At 45.5% G+C, this 19,679-nt stretch overlaps 1 protein-coding gene across 1 annotated transcript in view; it reads right to left on the bottom strand.

The window, feature by feature from the left end:
• The window catches only part of CIITA (class II major histocompatibility complex transactivator), a 116,975-nt gene that overhangs the window by 76,144 nt on the left and 21,152 nt on the right, over positions 1-19,679 (bottom strand). The window contains exon 2 of the mRNA XM_075317915.1: positions 518-616. Within this exon, the coding sequence (XP_075174030.1) occupies positions 518-616 (99 nt within the window). The remainder of the gene's footprint in view (positions 1-517; positions 617-19,679) is intronic.

The raw sequence follows: 19,679 nt of genomic DNA, 5'->3' as shown, positions 1-19,679 counted from the left end.
CAATAAAGGGAACTCAAAACTTTGACATTTGTAGCTTCCAACTTTGTAGTAAAAGATTGGAGAAGACTCTTTTCTGTTCCAACATGACTGTTCCACAGTGAACAAAGCAAGGTCCATACAGGCATGGTTAGGGGGTTTGGTGTGAAAGAAGAAAACTGGTCGTACAGAGCTCTGACGTCATCCCCACGAAAATACATGTACAATGTACTAAAATGGAGAACGTGAACCAGGCCTTCATTGTCTAACATCAGTGTTCGAACTCACAAATAATTTTCTGGATGAATAGGGAAAAATGCCACAGACACCTCCCAAATCTTGTAGGAAACCTTCCCAAGAGTAGAAGATGTTTTGGCTGAAAAGAGGATCAAGTACAGTAATGCCTGTGGACTTAGAACCTCCTGTAGGTGTAGTGTATAAGGGAGGACAGTACTTTTGTCCATATAGTAAAAATATTTTAACATTTTTTTGGTTAGATTTAATAGAAATAACAACTATATTATCCTAAAATGCTACTGACCCTCTATATTCGAGTCTTGTAATGGAAATGCTCCATCTATATCGCTGTATAATAGCTTCAGATAGCTCTCTGTAGAATGCAGGTTGGATGCGTCATCAACTGTAAGAAATAAAAGATATCAATAACTCAATGACTATTAGAAATTAGACGCAAAAATAAAAATAAAGGTCTGTCATGTTGAACATGTTTGTCTTTCTTATGGGAAAGAGAAGATGAGCAGAATAGATTGTAGTTTTGTATTAGAACATTTTGCATAATTTACAATTTATTAACATTAATTGGCTCTTCTAAGTCTCCACCTTCCGCTCCCCAACTCTGGTGTTCTCAGAAGTGGCAGTGATGACATCATGTCCATCTGTCACTTCACTGTTAAGGCTGTGATTGGCTGGTGACTGATTAATGGAATATTTTCCCCTTAAGGGTACTTTACAGACAACGACATCGCTAGCGACGATCAACAATCGGAAAAACGTCAAGAATCATTGATCGTTGACACGTCGCTCCTTTTCATAATATCGTTGGTAGTGCATGCCGCTGGTTGTTCGTCGTTCCTGCGGCATCACACATCACTATGTGTGACACCGCAGGAACAACAACGAACATCTCCTTACCTGCGTCCACCGACAATGAGGAAGGAAGGAGGTGGGCGGGATGTTCCGGCCGCTCATCTCCGCCCCTCCTCTGCTATTGAGCGGCAGCTTAGTGACGCCGCTGTGACGCCGAACGAATCGCCCCCTTAAAGGAGAGATTGTTCGGTGTCTCCAGCGACGTCACTAAGCAGGTATGTGCGTGTGACGCTGCCGTAGCTATATTGTTCGCTACGGCAGCGATCACCTCCATGACGAAACAGTGAAGTGGGCGGGTGCTATCGTGCACAACATCGCTAGCGATGTCGCAGCGTGTAAAGCACCCTTTAGAGATGATGACATCCCATCTTTCACTTATTAACTTAAAGCATAGCCTTAACAGAACAACACCCAACCATATGTGCGATTTTGGACTATTTTAAAATCTCTCTCATTTCCATTGTTACTAGAGGTGAAAAAGATGATTAACAGCACTGAAAAAGATGAGAGTGGTAGTCTGAAAATAATACAGAGATGTAGGACAGGTAGGACAGGTGCAAGCAATAGTGCCAGACTCTGTGAGTGATCAGTGATAAGATGTAGCTAGCATCTGTCCTATTGCATTTGAATTGCAATAACACCTTTTTTACTTCATTTTTAATGCACTAGAAAGCAGCAGTAAGACAGCACAACAGTTTTTACAGAAAAATAATCTCTGAAATCAGTCTGAGATGTAGTGCCTGTCACAAGCAACTGTACTGAGTTTTTGCATTTCTTGTACAAAAATGTTTGGAAAGGAGGGAATAATCTTTTTTTTCACTAGTCCAATTTGACTAGTCCATTTGACTCACTTATACTGCCAGCAGCTCCCATATTTTGCTTTCCTTGCATGTGCCTATCATTTCCTATTACATCCTTTTTGGGATTTACTGAATAATTGGGGTTGAAAAGATTGTAAAAAGTTAATTATAGCGTTACAAAAATGTATGGTAAAGGAAAAATGGCAATGGAAGGGATGGTGTAGAATTAAGATAAACACATACCACAGATCAGAGTTTGTAAGCTGCTACCGTATTAGCAGCAGATGCACCACCACCACTTGTCGTGGCAAGTCACAACTGGCCTCAATTGCTTCAGACAAGTGTATTAGTAGGGAGGAGGTGCAGGGCATGATATGGAACATCACTCATTTCAGTCACAGCAGAAAAATGTTAGCTCTAACAGCGACACTGTCAGTTTGAGTCAGAGTTCTACTAAAATGTTCTGCCAGATCACAAATGTACAAAAATTTGTATTGTTTTTTTAATTTTATCCCCTTCTCAAGATATGACCTAGTAGTGCATCATATTTCAGGTCCACTTCTTTGATGTAAACTCAGGAGCCAATCAGAACATCATATCTACCTCAAAACTGTATCAATAACAAAGTCAGCTATCCATGTAAAAAAAAACAAGCCCTCAAATAAGTCCACTCCCATTTTTGAGTACATTTCAAAGTTAAAATTAATGGTGTCATTCAAAACTACAATGCATCCTTCAAGAAAACAAGCCCTCATCCGGCTATCTGGCCAGAAAAATAAAAAAAGTTATGGCCCTCGGAAGATGTGGAACAAAAATTAAAAGCGCAAAAACAGAAAATTGACTTGTCAGGAAGGGGTTAAAAGACACGAAAAGCATCAGTGCACTGTGTAATTAAATGGGTTGTTGGTTATTAAAGGGTCCATTTCTATTTTGAGGTCACTATGACATTACTAAGGCTGTGCTTACATTATAGAGGTTGAAAGGGGCTGGATAAAATATCTTACTTAGAATATATACACATCTTTTTAGGTCAATTGTAGTACCTGTGATTTCCCAAAAATTCGATTTTCTGTGAATAATATTTAGGGGAAAATTTCAATGAACCTGCCGAATCTAAACTTCAAAGGATTCAATCATCTGTAATTATTTCTGTTCACCTGCAGTGTCTGTGCGGAAGTCGGCTGCTTCCCTAGAGATTGCAGCTGATTGCCTGGGGTTATCTAGACTGAAGCGACGGAGATCAGGTGATTGCTGGGGAAGTAGCACTGATTACTTACAGCAAGATGGGCTGGAGTGTGTACATCGCCCTGGCCAAAAACTAGTACTCTAGCAGGATACAGCTAAACCCCCACTAAAGTGGAAGCGTCACAGGTGCAGGAGGAGCAAATCACACACACACCTCCATGGAATGGAGGAGGGCGATTGCTAGATGATAAAACTGTACACTAGTGGCTTGCATAGAGCGCTGTTCACATATGCAGATAACACAGTCACAAACCCGCAGCCTATTAGGTGACGCCCATACTATTAGATCAGGCGGGCTGCCAAGCCGTACCCCACTGTGTATCATGCACGGACAGACACTCTACAGTGCAAGGCCCAACAGAAAGGGACCTGACTGTATCCTGTCCAAAAAAATAAATATGAGGTTTTTGTTGGTATTTATGGCCAGGGACCTACAAGCATGAGGTTCCGTGACGCGGGTTGTAGGCTTACATTTTTATGGCCATAAATACCAACAAAAACCTCATTTATTTTTTTGGACCTTGCACAGGGCCTTGCACTGTAGAGTGTCTGTCCAAGCATGATACACAGTGGGGTACGGCTTGGCAGCCCGCCTGATCTAATAGTATGGGCATCACCTAATAGGCTGCGGGTTTGTGACTGTGTTATCTGCATATGTGAACAGCGCTCTATGCAAGCCACTAGTGTGCAGTTTTATCATCTAGCAATCGCCCTCCTCCATTCCATGGAGCTTTGTGTGTGATTTGCTCCTCCTGCACCTGTGATGCTTCCACTTTAGTGGGGATTTAGCTGTATCCTGCTAGAGTACTAGTTTTTGGCCAGGGCTGCAGCCCATCTTGCTGTAAGTAATGCTTCATTTTTGGAGGATATTTTCCTCTTTTTGTTGCTATGTTTATATGGAAGTAGCACTGAGAAAAGGAGTTGCACTATTCTAGTAAGGGAAAATCATTACTGCCTTAAAAATCGTAAAAAATGATATGAAGATGCTGGTATTTTTTTTATTCATTTTTTTTTACAGAAAACACAATTTTTATTGTTAACATGCTTTAGTATTAATAAAGTTGTTGCAATCATTTGTGTTGTTTTTTTTATATGTTTCATATCTAACTCTGGTGAGAATACCCCTTAAATACCCCAGAATACCCCTTAAGTGTCTTGATCCTCTAAGGCCTAATAACATGCATGGACCAGAAATGTGCGCAAACCAAATGATAACTCTACCATGTGCTATCAACCACAGGGGACAATAATCACATATTGCACAACTTCCCCTCTTGGAGTGAAGATTTGATGAAGCTGCTTACTTGGAATTAAATGTTCTTAAATAGAATCCAACCAGAGAAAATGAAAAACAAATTTGGATTACTCAATTTCGTTGTGTATCTGTATGGGTTTCCATGTTTCTCTGTAGTCGTCTTTGTTAGGTCACTTTCACATGTCAATGAAACATGGTTCATGCTTGGACCTCCTGACTTATCTATGCTATACGTGAAGCCGGCCTCACTCTGCATCATCAGTCTACAGATGATTAAACACTGTTACATGACCGATGTTCACAGGCATTAACATCCATCCTGTGGTGTGGCTATCTACTCACACTACTGTATAGTGTTGGGTGTACTCTTCATAAATAGAGATAGTGACAATCCTCACCCTTCAAACGGCATCATCACTTGTGCCAATGGTCTGGTCTCCTACATGTAAGCTAAACTTCACTGACTTCAACTTTGGTTAGGCTGGAGCTTTCTCTTCTGTGGCCCTAACTAAACTTTAGGATGGAGCACCTTAATAGCGGGTGTTACCTAAGCACATCTTTCTCCTGTGCCAGCCTGCAATATCTGTGAGACGAACAATTAGGCCTCATCCACGTGTTAGTTTTTCATGGATAGCTCTTATATCTATAATAGTGATTGGGCCTGCTCACGTTTTAGTGATTTTTCATTCGTTCGTTCCATGCAAAACCGTGGAAATATGTCTGATATTGATCCAAGTGTCAAGTCAACTCGCCAATGCTCTGGGTCTATTAAAAAGATCGGTCAGCACTATAACAGCTTTCAAAAAAGGGCTGGATGATTTCCTCAGTACACACAATATTGTTGGTTATAAATGACGTAGTGACCAAATGTAGAACTGGTGGAGGAAGGTTGAACTAGATGGACCTAGGTCTTTTTTCAACCTAAGTAACTATGTAACTATGTAACTTGGATATTTGAGTGCTGTCCAATTTTAATAGACTGTCAGGAGAAGGTGAAGAAACTTTCCTTTTTTTCACATACAAGAAAAACTGATAAAAGTTGGACCAACTCTGATGAAAATCGCTCAGAAATCCTACTCCGTTTTCCTATCTGTGAAAATAAACCCTGACATATGAATGAGCCTTTAGTGGCTGGAAAGTCCCTCTATTTCATGATCTTTACGATGCCAACATAGGCATCAGGATGAAAGCCAAGCTGACCATAGTCCGTGCTCCAGCCGTCTCACCTGTGACCTAGTGCTCATCTATCTACTTGCATGCAGGGCAAACCCCTTCCCACCGCTTACTGCTGCCGAAAACATCTGTCACATCACAAAGATGATAAAGTTGCATTGGTTACACATTAACATTCAGTGCTATAATGAAGCATAATATTGCCTAACAGCAGTGTATTTGGCACAGTACTCTACAGCATAACGTGATTACAATCATCGTGACATAACTTTGCAATGAAATAACTTTGCTATCGGTTTCCTCTTGTGGGTAGAACACCACCTGATTACCAATCAATGTTTATTCCATAGTAAACCTATAGGATATTTTTACAACCACAACTATATGTTGTACACTATAAAAAAGGAGAGAACAATGGAACTTTGGATCCATGTGCTGTACGTTTATCGCACTGTGCAGTTCAAGGAGTAACAACCTCGGCAAGTAACTATACATTAGGACTGACTTCTGTTTTCATTTATCCAATAACTTTAACAGAATAAACTAAAATGTCAGGTAACCTAGACTTAAATTTTGCCTTGAGACATTTATTGCAAGCACTGCAGTTTGTGCACACTGTTAGGATTGACTCCAGTTGCCAGTTCAAGATGTTCAGTCATGTGTGGACTAGGTTATCATCCGCTTCTCTCAATGTTCTACTGAGTGATGTGGATGAGAATCTAGTCGGAATGTGACTGAAAGTAGGCAAGTCAATGTTTTATTTAGAAAGGTGGACAAGAATCTAGTCAGCACAAGACCACAAGTTACCAAATCACATAGTTTGGAGTTTAAACATTGTAAGCGGCAGACAGGAGTAATACTGGACGGAGTATATATGGTTAACCTGGGCGAGATATTGGTGCAGAGTTTATCTGCTCAGCCAGCTCAGCTGAGGGAGTTTACCTAATTACTTCCACACAAAAGGCTGGAGAAATCCTTCAGTGAGGGGGAGATAGCCTGAGGAGTAAAGCTGGGTTCACACATAGCGACAGCGACAACGACATCGCTGTTACGTCACCATTTTCTGTGACGTAACAGCGACCTTGTAAGTTAAGACCTTGCAGCAGCGATCATAACGTCGCTACATGTGCAGAGAGCAGGGAGCCGCGCACACTGCTTAGCGCTGGCTCCCTGCTCTCCTAGCTACAGTACACATCGGGTTAATTAACCCGATGTGTACTGCAGCTACATGTCACAGTGCAGAGAGCAGGGAGCCGCGCACACTGCTTAGCCCTGGCTACTTGCTCTCCTAGCTACAGTACACATCGGGTTAATTAACCCGATGTGTACTGCAGCTACATGTCACAGTGCAGAGAGCAGGGAGCCGCGCACACTGCTTAGCGCTGGTTCCTTGCTCTCCTAGCTACAGTACATATAGGGTTAATTACCCGATGCGTACTGCAGCTACATGTGCACAGAGCAGGAGCCGGCGCTGGCAGCAAGAGCGGCGAAGGCTGGTAACGAAGGTAAATATCGGGTAACCAGGGAAAGGTCTTCCCTTGGTTACCCGATGTTTACAGTGGTTACAGCTTTCCGCAGCTGCCAGACGCCGGCTCCTGCTCCCTGCTCGCTTCATTTCGTCGCTCTCTCGCTGTCACACACACAGCGATGTGTGCTTCACAGCGGGAAAGCGACGACGAAAAAATGAAGCAGGACATTCAGCAACGAGCAACGACCTCACAGCAGGGGCCAGCTCGTTGCTGGATGTCACACACAGCGACAGCGACGGGACGTCGCTGCAACGTCAGAGAAAATGGTGACGTAGCAGCGACGTCGTTGTCGTCGTCACTGTGTGTGACACCAACTTAACATGCTGTGTTGTGAAGTGGACATGCATGGTAGTGCAAACTAAAGACCTGTGACTGGAGATCCAAGCCCTGCAAATACCCCCGGTAGTGTGAGTCAGGGTAATGCCGTATTTTTCGTTTTACAAGACACACCCGAATTTAGAAGTAAAAAAATTTAAAAAATGGGGTTTGTCTTATACTCTGGTGTTATGTTACCAGAGGGGGGGGGCGGCAGCGGTGGTGGAGCGGGGTCAAAGGAGACTGTGCTGATAGCAGTGGCGGCGAGTCTACGCTGGCAGCAGTGGCAGCGGGTCAGTGCTGGCAGCGTCGGCAGCGGGTCAGTGCTGGCAGCAGTGGCGGGTCTGTGCTGGACCTGGAGGCATTTGCCAAAGAAGAATGGTCTAAAATTCCAGCAGAGCATTGTAAGAAACTCATTGATGGTTACCGGAAGTTGTTCGCAGTTATTTTGGCTAAAGGTTGTGCAACCAAGTATTAGGCTAAGGGTGCCAATACTTTTGTCTGGCCCATTTTTGGAGTTTTGTGTGAAATGATCAATGATTTGATTTTTGTTTCATTCTCTTTTGTGTTTTTTCATTGCAAGCAAAATAAATGAAGGTAATAATACCAAAGAATTTGTGATTGCAATCATTTAAGAAGAAACTGAGTATTCTCTGACAGAATTGCAGGGGTGCCAATACTTTTGGCCAGCACTGTAGATTGAGTGAACCAAGATCACTGTATGCAGCGGCTAGTAAATAGGGTCGTATTGCAAATAGCAAGATACCGCAAAAGCTACACGCAGGTTGCAAAAGTCGTCATTGTTTGGATTTTTGGCACCTTGCTTATCACAGTACCTTGTAAGAGAGAAAGCAACCCCCTTCACCTGCATTACACTGCGATAGAGTAGCAACATACAACGAATTTTGGCCTTGTGACCAGTTTCTTGGCCAAAGTTCCCATCTCGATCTTACTAAAATCTACAAATCACCATGTAAAAACAAGACTTCACACAGCGTCTTTGACCAAACACTCAATAGCCCCATTTCATTTGAGTGTTTTTTCAAGTCCCTTTTCTTCTTATCTTGTGGTATTAGATGCCGTATTTTTGCGTTACACTCTTCACAATTATTGAAATTTGCGTAAAGTCAAAAATGTGATTTTTAACTGACACTAATCATTTTTTGGACACATATGGTGGTGACACATATCACATCTTTTTTAATTACGTTTTTTATTTTTTAAATGTACAAATTTGGCATCATCATAATCATACGACAAAAAGGTTACCATGTAATTTTTACCACGCAATGAATGCCATAAAAACAGGCCTCCAAAACACAATGGTAGAATTGCTGTTTTTCCATTTCACCCCACCAATACTCCCCCCCCCCATTTTTTAATAATTTAAATTGTGAATTATATATACTATTAAAAAATATATCAAATTTTGCAAGAAAAATAAATATTCCAGTTTTGTTGACAGACAAAGTAAAATAGCCGAGACTCACCAATGTAAATCAATGGGTGTGCAAATAAAAATTACGGAACATGGACCATCCATGTGGTGTCCATTTTTAACGGATACATTACCGTTGTAAATGATTGTAGAATGATAGCTGCTCAGAAATATATGCATTGCATATGGATGCTAGGCGAGAAAAAAAATTGCACACTCGTATGATTTATGGAATACCAAACGGATTTCACGTATCAACCTTTTCTGGATGGAAATAGGACTGATTTTTTTTTTATATGCGGATGTAAGCGACCCTTACATCTATATTGGGAGATGTTACTGTCATTTATGTGAGTTTTTCTCTGTAAGTAATTCCAATCCTATTTCAATCAGTGAGTGCTGAATATATTTCATATATGTTGGTTATCTGCAAATGTTGCTTTACCAGGATATGGCTGCTAGAAAAGAAGAATGCTATTCTCGCCACCTGCAAGCTGTCAGCCACCGGAACAAAAACAGAGAGTATTAAACTTTGGTTCCACTAGACAAGTACTGTCGCGCTCCTCCTACACCATTACACGTCTCCAGAGACCATGACATAAACTGGTGGGTCCGATTAACGGTCATGGTACATGAACAAACTTCTTTTGAAGAGGAAGTTACTTCAGCTATGGTAGCTATAAATGTTGATGGCATGTGATTTACATAGGAGGGTTCACTCACATCTGTGTATAAATATGCCGAGTGCAATTGGATAAAAAAAAAATCAGATTACACTCACACCAATGTTAAACAGTGAGTCAGTACAGATCTGCGGGTTTTTCCTGGGCTGTTTTTGTCCTGAGGGAAAAAATTGCACTATGCTGTGTATGGCAGCGTATATCAGACGAGACTTGCCAATGCAAGTTAGGCGCCCTTCACACGTCTGTGCAAAAACGAAAAGTCGCACGATCCGTGGTGTAGATGCGTATATGTGTTCCAGTGTGTGTTCCATGTGCTGTACCTGTGCTACCCATGTGACAGCCGGACAGCACAAAGACAGCATGAACTTGAATACTTACCTGTCTCCGCCGCTGCTGTTACTTTAGAGTCTGCAGTTAGTGCAGTGAAAATTCATGAGCATAAAGAGCGGGACCCAGAAGCAACAGCAGAGGCAGAGCCAGCCGCGTCGGAGACAGGTAAATATAATTTTTTTTTTTTTAAGTTACGTGTTTTCTCTGGTACATGTCACACTGATGTCACATGGATAACATAAGTGTGCGGTCCATGTGACATCCGTGCTGCAGCAAGAAAACAGACATCTCGCCATGTGGAGTACAAGGACACGCGTGTGCTCTACACAGACACACGGTTCGTGTGCAAACAAAGATATGTTGTCAAACCCATTGACTTTAATGAGTCTACATATGTCTGTGTCTCCAGTACGTGTTGAAACAGACACCTCACTTATGGAAACACGAATGTGTGAAGGAAGCCTTAAAGGGTGCGAGAAAAAAAAACAATGTCACATGTATCAGCCAAATACGGTCCGATTTTTATGAATATTACTATTCTGTAGAATAGAGCAGTGTAAATGGTCCTGTAAAAAATTACAGAATATTAGTTGCTGAATAAAAAGCATGACATATGGATGACCTACGGATGTTGGTGAAAAAAAATGTGCATGCTCACAAAACACCCGCATGACGCACGGAATACCAAATGGATTTCATTCATCCAACTTTTCTGGGTGAAAATTGGACTGTTAGCGAACCCTTACACTTATTTTATCTACTGTCTTACAGGTTTTCATTGTTTTTGAAGTCACATTCAGACATTCGTTGGAGGTTGAAAGTAAAAAAATGTGAAATCTACTTTAAAGGGGTGATTCACCCATATTTTTTATTGTCTAGATCGATATTATATTGAGAAACAAGGTTTCTCTCAAATACCTTTTGTTGGCAATAGTGCCTGTGAGAGGCGCTATTGCAGACCGCTGTTCCCCGTCCAGTGACGTACCCGTCCAATGCTGCCACGTCACATCCGTGCGGCCGGCTACAGTCTTCCAGACTCTGAGCTGTGAGCGGTGCTTCACTGCTGTCACAGCCCATTTGCTCCCCCCTCCTCCTCCCTCCTCGCACAGCACAGCACGACGCGTCTCCTGCTCCCCCCTCCCTCCTCCCTCCTCGCAGAACGCTGCAAGCAAGAGACGCGCTGTGAGGGAGGAGGCAGGAGGAGCAGGGAGCAGATGGGCTCAGAACGCAGCCGGCCGCACGGATGTGACGTGGCAGCATTGGACGGGTACGTCACTGGACGGGGAGCAGCGGTCTGCAATAGCGCCTCTCACAGGCACTATTGACAACATAAGGTATTTGAGAGAAACATTGTTTCTCAATATAATATCGATCTAGACAATAAAAAATATGGGTGAACCACCCCTTTAAGGCATAAAATGCAGTTGGCGTGTTTACAATATGAAAATATTTACTGTGACTTGATAAAGTGAAAGGAAAAAAAGGAGTGGAAAGTGTATTGACACACGACACAATTTTTTCATTCTTCCATATCTATGAAGCCCCCGCCTAACTTTTACTGACTCGTACAAATGTATTCGGAGACGTCAGGAGTTTAAAAATCACGCAAGGTTCAATTTATCAACAGAGAGTTAAAAAAAAGTCCCAAAAATGCCATTTGATAAAGTGTTACTTAATTGGGAAACATATTATTACTATTTTTTTTAACCAAAACTTAAAGAGCAAGAACACAGACAGTTTAGCAGAATGGAGTGTTCTTCAAAGATCAAGGCTACAAGTGAAACATCATTAACCCACTAGAAAATATTGAGAGTCCCAGGGGAAGAACATGGGATGAGTCTGAAACCTCTGACGAGCAGTCTGTCACATAGCTTTGTTATAATTCCATAAAAGCTTGTTTTGTGCGTGGCCAGCTCGTGTTTATATTGATGCCATTTCGGAGGAAATGAGTTGTTTTAATTGCTTTTTATTGCATATTTGCAGAGACGCTCGAAGATTGAAAAACGGCAAATCAAGAATTTTTATATTGCTTATAGTATTTACTATGCTATAACTAATTTTATATTTTGATAGATTGGACATTTAGCAAATATGTTGTTTTATATTTTCTTTATGTTTTGAACTTCTATGTTTTTTTTAATTTACATATTTAAAAACTTTTCTTTTTACCTTTTCTTTAGTCCCCTTAGAGGACTTCAACACGTGATTATTTGCTTGTTCTTTATTCTGCAATAACCAATACAACTCAGTAAAGTGTTTTTCCAAAAATAAGACGGTGTCTTATATTATTTTAGTTTCCATAAAAAGGGCTAGGGCTTATTTTTTGGGGAGGGCTTATTTTTGTAAAAACAGGATATAGGTAAAGAAGGGAATTTTGTTACTTACCGTAAATTCCTTTTCTTCTAGCTCTTATTGGGAGACCCAGACGATTGGGGTATAGCTACTGCCCTCCGGAGGCCACACAAAGCACTACACTAAAAAGTGCAAGGCCCCTCCCCTTCTGGCTATACCCCCCCGTGGTATCACGGGTTCTCCAGTTTTAGTGCCAAAGCAAGAAGGAGGAAGCCAATAACTGGTTTAAACAAATTAACTCCGAATAACGTCGGAGAACTGAAAAACCGTTCAACATGAACAACATGTGTACCCGCAAACAACAAAAAAATCCCGAAGGACAACAGGGCGGGTGCTGGGTCTCCCAATAAGAGCTAGAAGAAAAGGAATTTACGGTAAGTAACAAAATTCCCTTCTTCTTCAGCGCTCTATTGGGAGACCCAGACGATTGGGACGTCCAAAAGCTGTCCCTGGGTGGGTAAAGAGATACCTCATGTTAGAGCTGCAAAACAGCCCTCCCCTACGGGGATGTCACTGCCGCCTGCAGGACTCTTCTACCTAAGCTGGCATCCGCCGAAGCATAGGTATGCACCTGATAATGTTTGGTGAAAGTGTGCAGACTCGACCAGGTAGCTGCCTGGCACACCTGTTGAGCCGAAGCCTGGTGTCGCAAAGCCCAGGACGCACCCACAGCTCTGGTTGAGTGGGCTTTCAGCCCTGAAGGAACCGGAAGCCCAGCAGAACGGTAGGCTTCCAGAATTGGTTCTTTGATCCATCGAGCCAGGGTGGCTTTAGAAGCCTGCGACCCCTTGCGCTGGCCAGCGACAAGGACAAAAAGTGCATCTGAACGGCGGATAGGCGCCGTGCGAGAAATATAGATTCTGAGTGCTCTCACCAGATCTAGCAAACGTAAGTCTTTCTCATACCGGTGAACCGGCTGAGGACAAAAGGAAGGCAAGGATATATCCTGATTAAGATGAAACGAGGATACCACCTTAGGGAGAAACTCCGGAATGGGGCGCAGCACTACCTTGTCCTGGTGGAACACCAGGAAGGGAGCCTTGGATGACAGAGCTGCCAGCTCAGACACTCGCCGAAGCGATGTGATCGCAACAAGAAACGCCACTTTCTGTGACAGGCGAGAAAAGGAAACGTCCTTTAGAGGCTCGAAGGGCGGCTTTTGCAGAGCAACTAGTACTCTGTTCAGATCCCATGGATCTAACGGCCGCTTGTACGGGGGCACAATATGACAGACCCCCTGTAGGAACGTGCGCACCTTAGGAAGACGTGCTAGACGCTTCTGAAAAAACACAGATAGTGCCGAGACTTGCCCTTTAAGGGAGCTGAGCGACAAGCCCTTTTCCAACCCCGATTGCAGGAAGGAAAGAAAGGTGGGCAATGCAAATGGCCAAGGGGATACTCTCTGTGCAGAGCACCAGGATAAGAAAATCTTCCACGTTCTGTGGTAGATCTTAGCAGACGTTGACTTCCTAGCTTGTCTCATTGTGGCTACGACTCCTTGAGATAATCCTGCGGACGCTAGGATCCAGGACTCAATGGCCACACAGTCAGGTTCAGGGCCGCAGAATTCTGATGGAAAAACGGCCCTTGGGACAGTAAGTCTGGTCGGTCTGGCAGTGACCACGGTCGACCGACCGTGAGATGCCACAGATCCGGATACCACGATCTCCTCGGCCAGTCTGGGGCGACGAGTATGACGCGGCTGCAATCGGATCTGATCTTGCGTAACACTCTGGGCAAGAGTGCCAGAGGTGGGAAGACGTATGGGAGCCGGAACTGCGACCAATCTTGAACTAATGCGTCTGCCGCCAGAGCTCTTTGATCGCGCGACCTCGCCATGAATGCCGGGACCTTGTTGTTGTGCCGGGACGCCATTAGGTCGACGTCCGGCACTCCCCATCGGCGACAGATTTCCTGAAACACGTCCGGGTGAAGGGACCACTCCCCTGCGTCCATGCCCTGGCGACTGAGGAAGTCTGCTTCCCAATTTTCTACGCCTGGGATGTGAACCGCGGATATGGTGGATGCTGTGTCCTCCACCCACATTAGAATGCGCCGGACTTCTTGGAATGCTTGCCGACTGCGCGTCCCTCCTTGGTGGTTGATGTATGCCACCGCTGTGGAGTTGCCCGACTGGATTCGGATCTGCTTTCCTTCCAGCCACTGTTGGAAGGCCAGTAGGGCAAGATACACTGCCCTGATTTCCAGAACATTGATCTGAAGGGTGGACTCCTGCGGAGTCCACGTCCCCTGGGCCCTGTGGTGGAGAAACACTGCTCCCCACCCTGACAGACTCGCATCTGTCGTGACCACTGCCCAGGATGGGGGCAGGAAGGATCTTCCCTGAGACAATGAGGTGGGAAGGAGCCACCATTGTAGAGAGTCCTTGGCCGTCTGGGAAAGAGAGACTTTCCTGTCCAGGGACGTTGACTTCCCGTCCCATTGGCGGAGAATGTCCCATTGAAGTGGGCGCAGATGAAACTGCGCAAAGGGAACTGCTTCCATGGCTGCCACCATCTTCCCGAGGAAGTGCATGAGGCGCCGTAAGGGGTGCGACTGGCCTTGAAGGAGGGATTGCACCCCTGTCTGTAGGGACCGCTGCTTGTTCAGCGGAAGCTTCACTCTCGCTGCTCGAGTATGAAACTCCATGCCAAGATACGTTAGCGACTGTGACGGTGACAGATTCGACTTTGGAAAGTTGATGATCCATCCGAACGTCTGTAGAGTCTCCAGCGTAGCATGTAGACTGAGTTGGCATGCCTCTTGAGAGGGTGCCTTGACAAGTAGATCGTCTAGGTAAGGGATCACCGAGTGTCCCTGAGAGTGCAAGACTGCTACCACCGCCGCCATGACCTTGGTGAAGACCCGGGGGGCTGTCGCCAGACCGAATGGCAGAGCTACGAACTGAAGATGGTCGTTTCCTATCACAAAACGTAGAAAACGTTGATGTTCTGTAGCAATTGGCACGTGGAGATAAGCATCTTTGATGTCTATTGAGGCAAGGAAGTCTCCTTGAGACATTGAGGCAACGACAGAGCGGAGGGTTTCCATCCGGAACCGTCTGGCGTGCACATGTTTGTTGAGCAGCTTTAGATCCAGAACAGGACGGAACGAGCCGTCCTTTTTTGGAACCACAAAGAGATTGGAGTAAAACCCTCGCCCTTGTTCCTGAGGCGGTACAGGAACCACTACTCCTTCCGCTCTTAGGGAGTCCACCGCCTGCAGCAGGGCATCTGCTCGGTCTGGATGTGGGGAGGTTCTGAAGAACCGAGCTGGAGGACGAGAACTGAACTCGATTCTGTACCCGCGAGACAAAATGTTTGTCACCCACCGGTCTTTGACCTGTGACATCCAAATGTCGGAAAAGCGGGAGAGCCTGCCCCCGACCGGAGATGCGGAGGGGGGGGGCTGGAAGTCATGAGGTAGCCGCTTTGGAAGCGGTTCCTCCATTTGCTTTCTTGGGGCGTGCGTGAGCCCGCCAGGAATCTGAGACTCTTTGCGTCCTCTGAGTCCCTTTGGACGAGGAGAATTGTGTCTTGCCCGAACCTCGAAAGGACTGAAACCTCTGCTGCCATTTTTTCTGCTGAGGTTTGCTTGATCTGGGCTGGGGTAAGGAAGAGTCTTTACCCTTGGACTGTTTAATGATGTCAGCCAATGGCTCGCCAAACAGTCTATCTCTAGATAAAGGCAAGCTGGTTAAACATTTTTTGGAACCAGCATCTGCTTTCCAGTCCTTTAACCACAAGGCTCTGCGCAAAACTACCGAATTGGCGGACGCCATTGAGGTGCGGCTGGTAGATTCTAGGACCGCATTGATAGCGTAAGACGCAAACGCAGACATCTGCGAGGTAAGGGACGCCACTTGCGGCACCGCTGGATGTATGATAGCATCCACTTTTGCTAAACCAGCTGAAATAGCTTGGAGTGCCCATACGGCTGCGAATGCTGGAGCAAACGACGCGCCGATAGCTTCATAGACAGATTTTAACCAAAGGTCCATCTGTCTGTCATTGGCATCCTTAAGTGAAGCGCCATCCTCCACTGCAACTATGGATCTAGCTGCAAGTTTGGAAATCGGGGGGTCTACTTTTGGACACTGGGTCCAGCGCTTGACCACATCAGGGGGGAAAGGAAAACGTGTATCCTTAGAACGTTTAGAGAAACGCCTTTCTGGATGAGCGTCGTGTTTCTGGATTGACTCTCTGAAGTCAGAGTGATCCAAGAAAGCACTCAATTTACGCTTGGGATAGAGGAAACGAAACTTCTCCTGCTCTGCAGCTGCCTCCTCTGCAGAAGGAGCTGGGGAAGAAATATCCAACAGTCTATTGATGGCTGAGATAAGCTCGTTTACCATGGCGTCCCCATCCGGGGTATCCAGATTGAGAGGGGTTCCAGGATAAGACTCCTGATCACTCTCTTCAGACGCATCACAGGGCGACTGATTGCGCTGAGACCCTGAGCAGTGTGATGACGTTGAGGGTCTTTCCCAGCGAGCTCGCTTAGGGTGGCTGGGGCTATCATCTGAGTCATAATACTCAGCCTGGGAAGCCGGGGACCCCCTTGCAGTCTGGATTAATTCCAACTGAGGGGGATTAGAGGACAGAGACCTCGCCGTGTCCATAGACTGAGCCCCAGTCATGGATTGCAAAGTTTCAAGGATTTTTGCCATAGTCACAGACATTCCATCAGCAAAAACTGCAAAGTCTGTCCCTGACACCGGGGCAGGACTTACAAGCGTCTCAGCCTGGGTCACTACCCCTCCGGACTCCGGCTGGCGAAGCAGCACCGGATCTGAGCATTGCACACAATGGGGGTCTTTGGAACCTGCTGGTAGAGCAGCCCCACATGCAGCACACGCAGTGTACACAGCCCTAGCCTTGGCAGCCTTGCGTTTTGTGGATGACATGTTGCTGCCTCCTCAGAGCGATCTGGGGTATCCAGCCAGGAAGCGACCTCACAGTGCAAGAAATAAATAAATATATATATCTGGTGACACAGTACACCAATACACACTGAGGCACTAGAGGGGCCAGCTGAAATGCCGCTTACCGCCCGCTTAAGAGCGGGTGTGTGGTCTCCAAAAGCCCCCTAGTCCAGGTCTCCCAGAGCCTTGCGTCCTTCCTCTAGCCAGACTGCATGTAATGGCTGCCGGCGTCCTGGGAGAGGAGGGGGGGCGGGCCCTGGGCGTTCCTGACTAAGAGCGGGAAGCCTGCTTCCCTCTGTGCCTAGTGAGAGGGCTGGAGCATGTAAATCAGGCTCCAGCCCTCGTCGCTGCTGCGAAACAGCGTCTCTCCCCTACCCTGATTGACAGGGTGGGGGCGGGAACGAAGCGGAGCTAGGCCGCAAAAGCCGGGGACTGGATTTATAAACGCCGCCGCCGTAAAAGCGTGGTCGGCGTGTCCCCGGCGCACTACAAGTCACAGCAGCGCCGCCGGTCCAGTGGGGGTCGGCGCTGCGTTCCCACAACACAAAAGTCCCCCAGTAAACTGCAGGGACACCAACTCAATCGTTACGGTCCCCGGCGCACTACAACACCCAGCCAGCCCGGAGTGTGTCTGTGCCTGCCGGGGACACAGAGTACCTGTATGATGCAGGGCCTTGTCCCTGATTGTACTCCTGCTCCGTATCCATCAGGTGCTATGGGTCTGTGGATGGAGCCCGGCGTCAGAGCTTAGAGGCCGGCAGGATCCCACTTCCACAGAGCCCTACAAGGGGATGTGGAAGGAAAACAGCATGTGGGGCTCCAGCCCCTGTACCAGCAATAGGTACCTCAACCTTACAACACCATCCACGGGTGAGAAGGGAGCATGCTGGGGGCCCTATATGGGCCCTCTTTTCTTCCATCCGAAATAGTCAGCAGCTACTGCTGACTAAAATCTGTGGAGCTATGCGTGGATGTCTGACCTCCTTCGCACAAAGCTTGAAAACTGGAGAACCCGTGATACCACGGGGGGGTATAGCCAGAAGGGGAGGGGCCTTGCACTTTTTAGTGTAGTGCTTTGTGTGGCCTCCGGAGGGCAGTAGCTATACCCCAATCGTCTGGGTCTCCCAATAGAGCGCTGAAGAAATCACGGTCTCCAATTCACAGAAGTAGTGCAATCATGACAACCCATGGGCAACCTAAAATCAAATATCGATAGGGCGGATTGGTGCCTGAAAAGAATAGCCTCCCCTAGGACCGTGCATCTTTACTGCCACTGTCAGCAGGTTATCAGCAGCGATCAGAGCAGAGCAGATGGACAGGTTTAGGAAGAATTCACACAATGGAAGCTGTAGTGAAACACATTTTCCACTGCCAGTTCTACTTGCCAAAACTAAAATTATATGCAACAGGGAAGAAAGATAAAAAGCATCCATTATATGCTTCTTCGCGGTTGGATCTAATCCCAGTTTTGGTTACAGTCAAAAGTCTACAACCTAAGACATTTTTGGGCATTTTTATCAATGCTTTATAATTCTTAGACAGCAATTTATTCTGTTTGAGAAGTCTAATGTGAAGACTGTCTAGTCTAACACCATGTATTAGTTAGATCACTTTATGCTAGAAATAGTCATTACATTTCTGGCACATTTTTTGCAGTGTCACACATCAGTCCACACCCTTTTCCCGTTAAGCCCTACCCCTTTTCAGTGAAGCGAAGCCTCTTTCTCGGACAAGGTGCAGAAAGGGTCAAATATGGTGAAAGTCACAAAAAAACACACTTAGGGACTTGGCACCATTCCAACTGGATGAGAATGAACACAGGTTTGTCCTATTTGTCTACATTTACCATTAGTTTTGTCAACCACCTCGGTTTTTGCTGCGTTTTTGAAAGAATGAGCATGTCAATTCTATCAGCAATTTTACCACAGTTTTTTACCCATACAAATCAATGAGGAAGTGCAAAACCGTGGCAAAAAAACGAGGCAAAAGCACAGGTTATTTCCTGGCAAAACTTGAGGTTTTGTTGCAGAAAAAAACCTGAGCAAAAACGCCCTGTGTGAGCATAGCCTTATAGAGAAAAATTTCATTTTTCGGGTATGCTCACACGAGCATATAACTCGAATGAGTGCAATGCAAGAAAATCTCAAATTGCACTCGGACCAATGTTAGTCAATGAGGGAGAGTAGATGGTCAGGTTTTTTTTGTCATCCAGGTTCTGAATGAGCATGCTGCGATTGTCAGCAAGAGACGTGTCACTCACACCCATACAAGTCTACGGGTGAGAGTGAAACATCGGACTGTACTCAGATTACATCCAAGTGCAGTCTGAAAATCGCATCAGCTGACAATGGAGGAAATGGTGAGATTAATCCCTCCCTCTCCGCAGCAGCTGTGATCCAATAGCAGGATGGGATCACAGTAGACGACACTCAGACCACACTGGCAGCACAGCGGGAGCCAAGGGTCATTAGCCTATCGCATCCGATGCACTCGCATCGGATGCCATACCATCATGTGACTCCAGCCTTAAAGTCATTATACAATAAAAGTTG

This window comes from Anomaloglossus baeobatrachus, chromosome 7, assembly GCF_048569485.1.
Source record: "Anomaloglossus baeobatrachus isolate aAnoBae1 chromosome 7, aAnoBae1.hap1, whole genome shotgun sequence".
Lineage (NCBI taxonomy): Eukaryota > Metazoa > Chordata > Amphibia > Anura > Aromobatidae > Anomaloglossus > Anomaloglossus baeobatrachus.
Note: the sequence above shows the minus strand (reverse complement) of the source record. Positions and strands in the feature narration are given on the sequence as shown.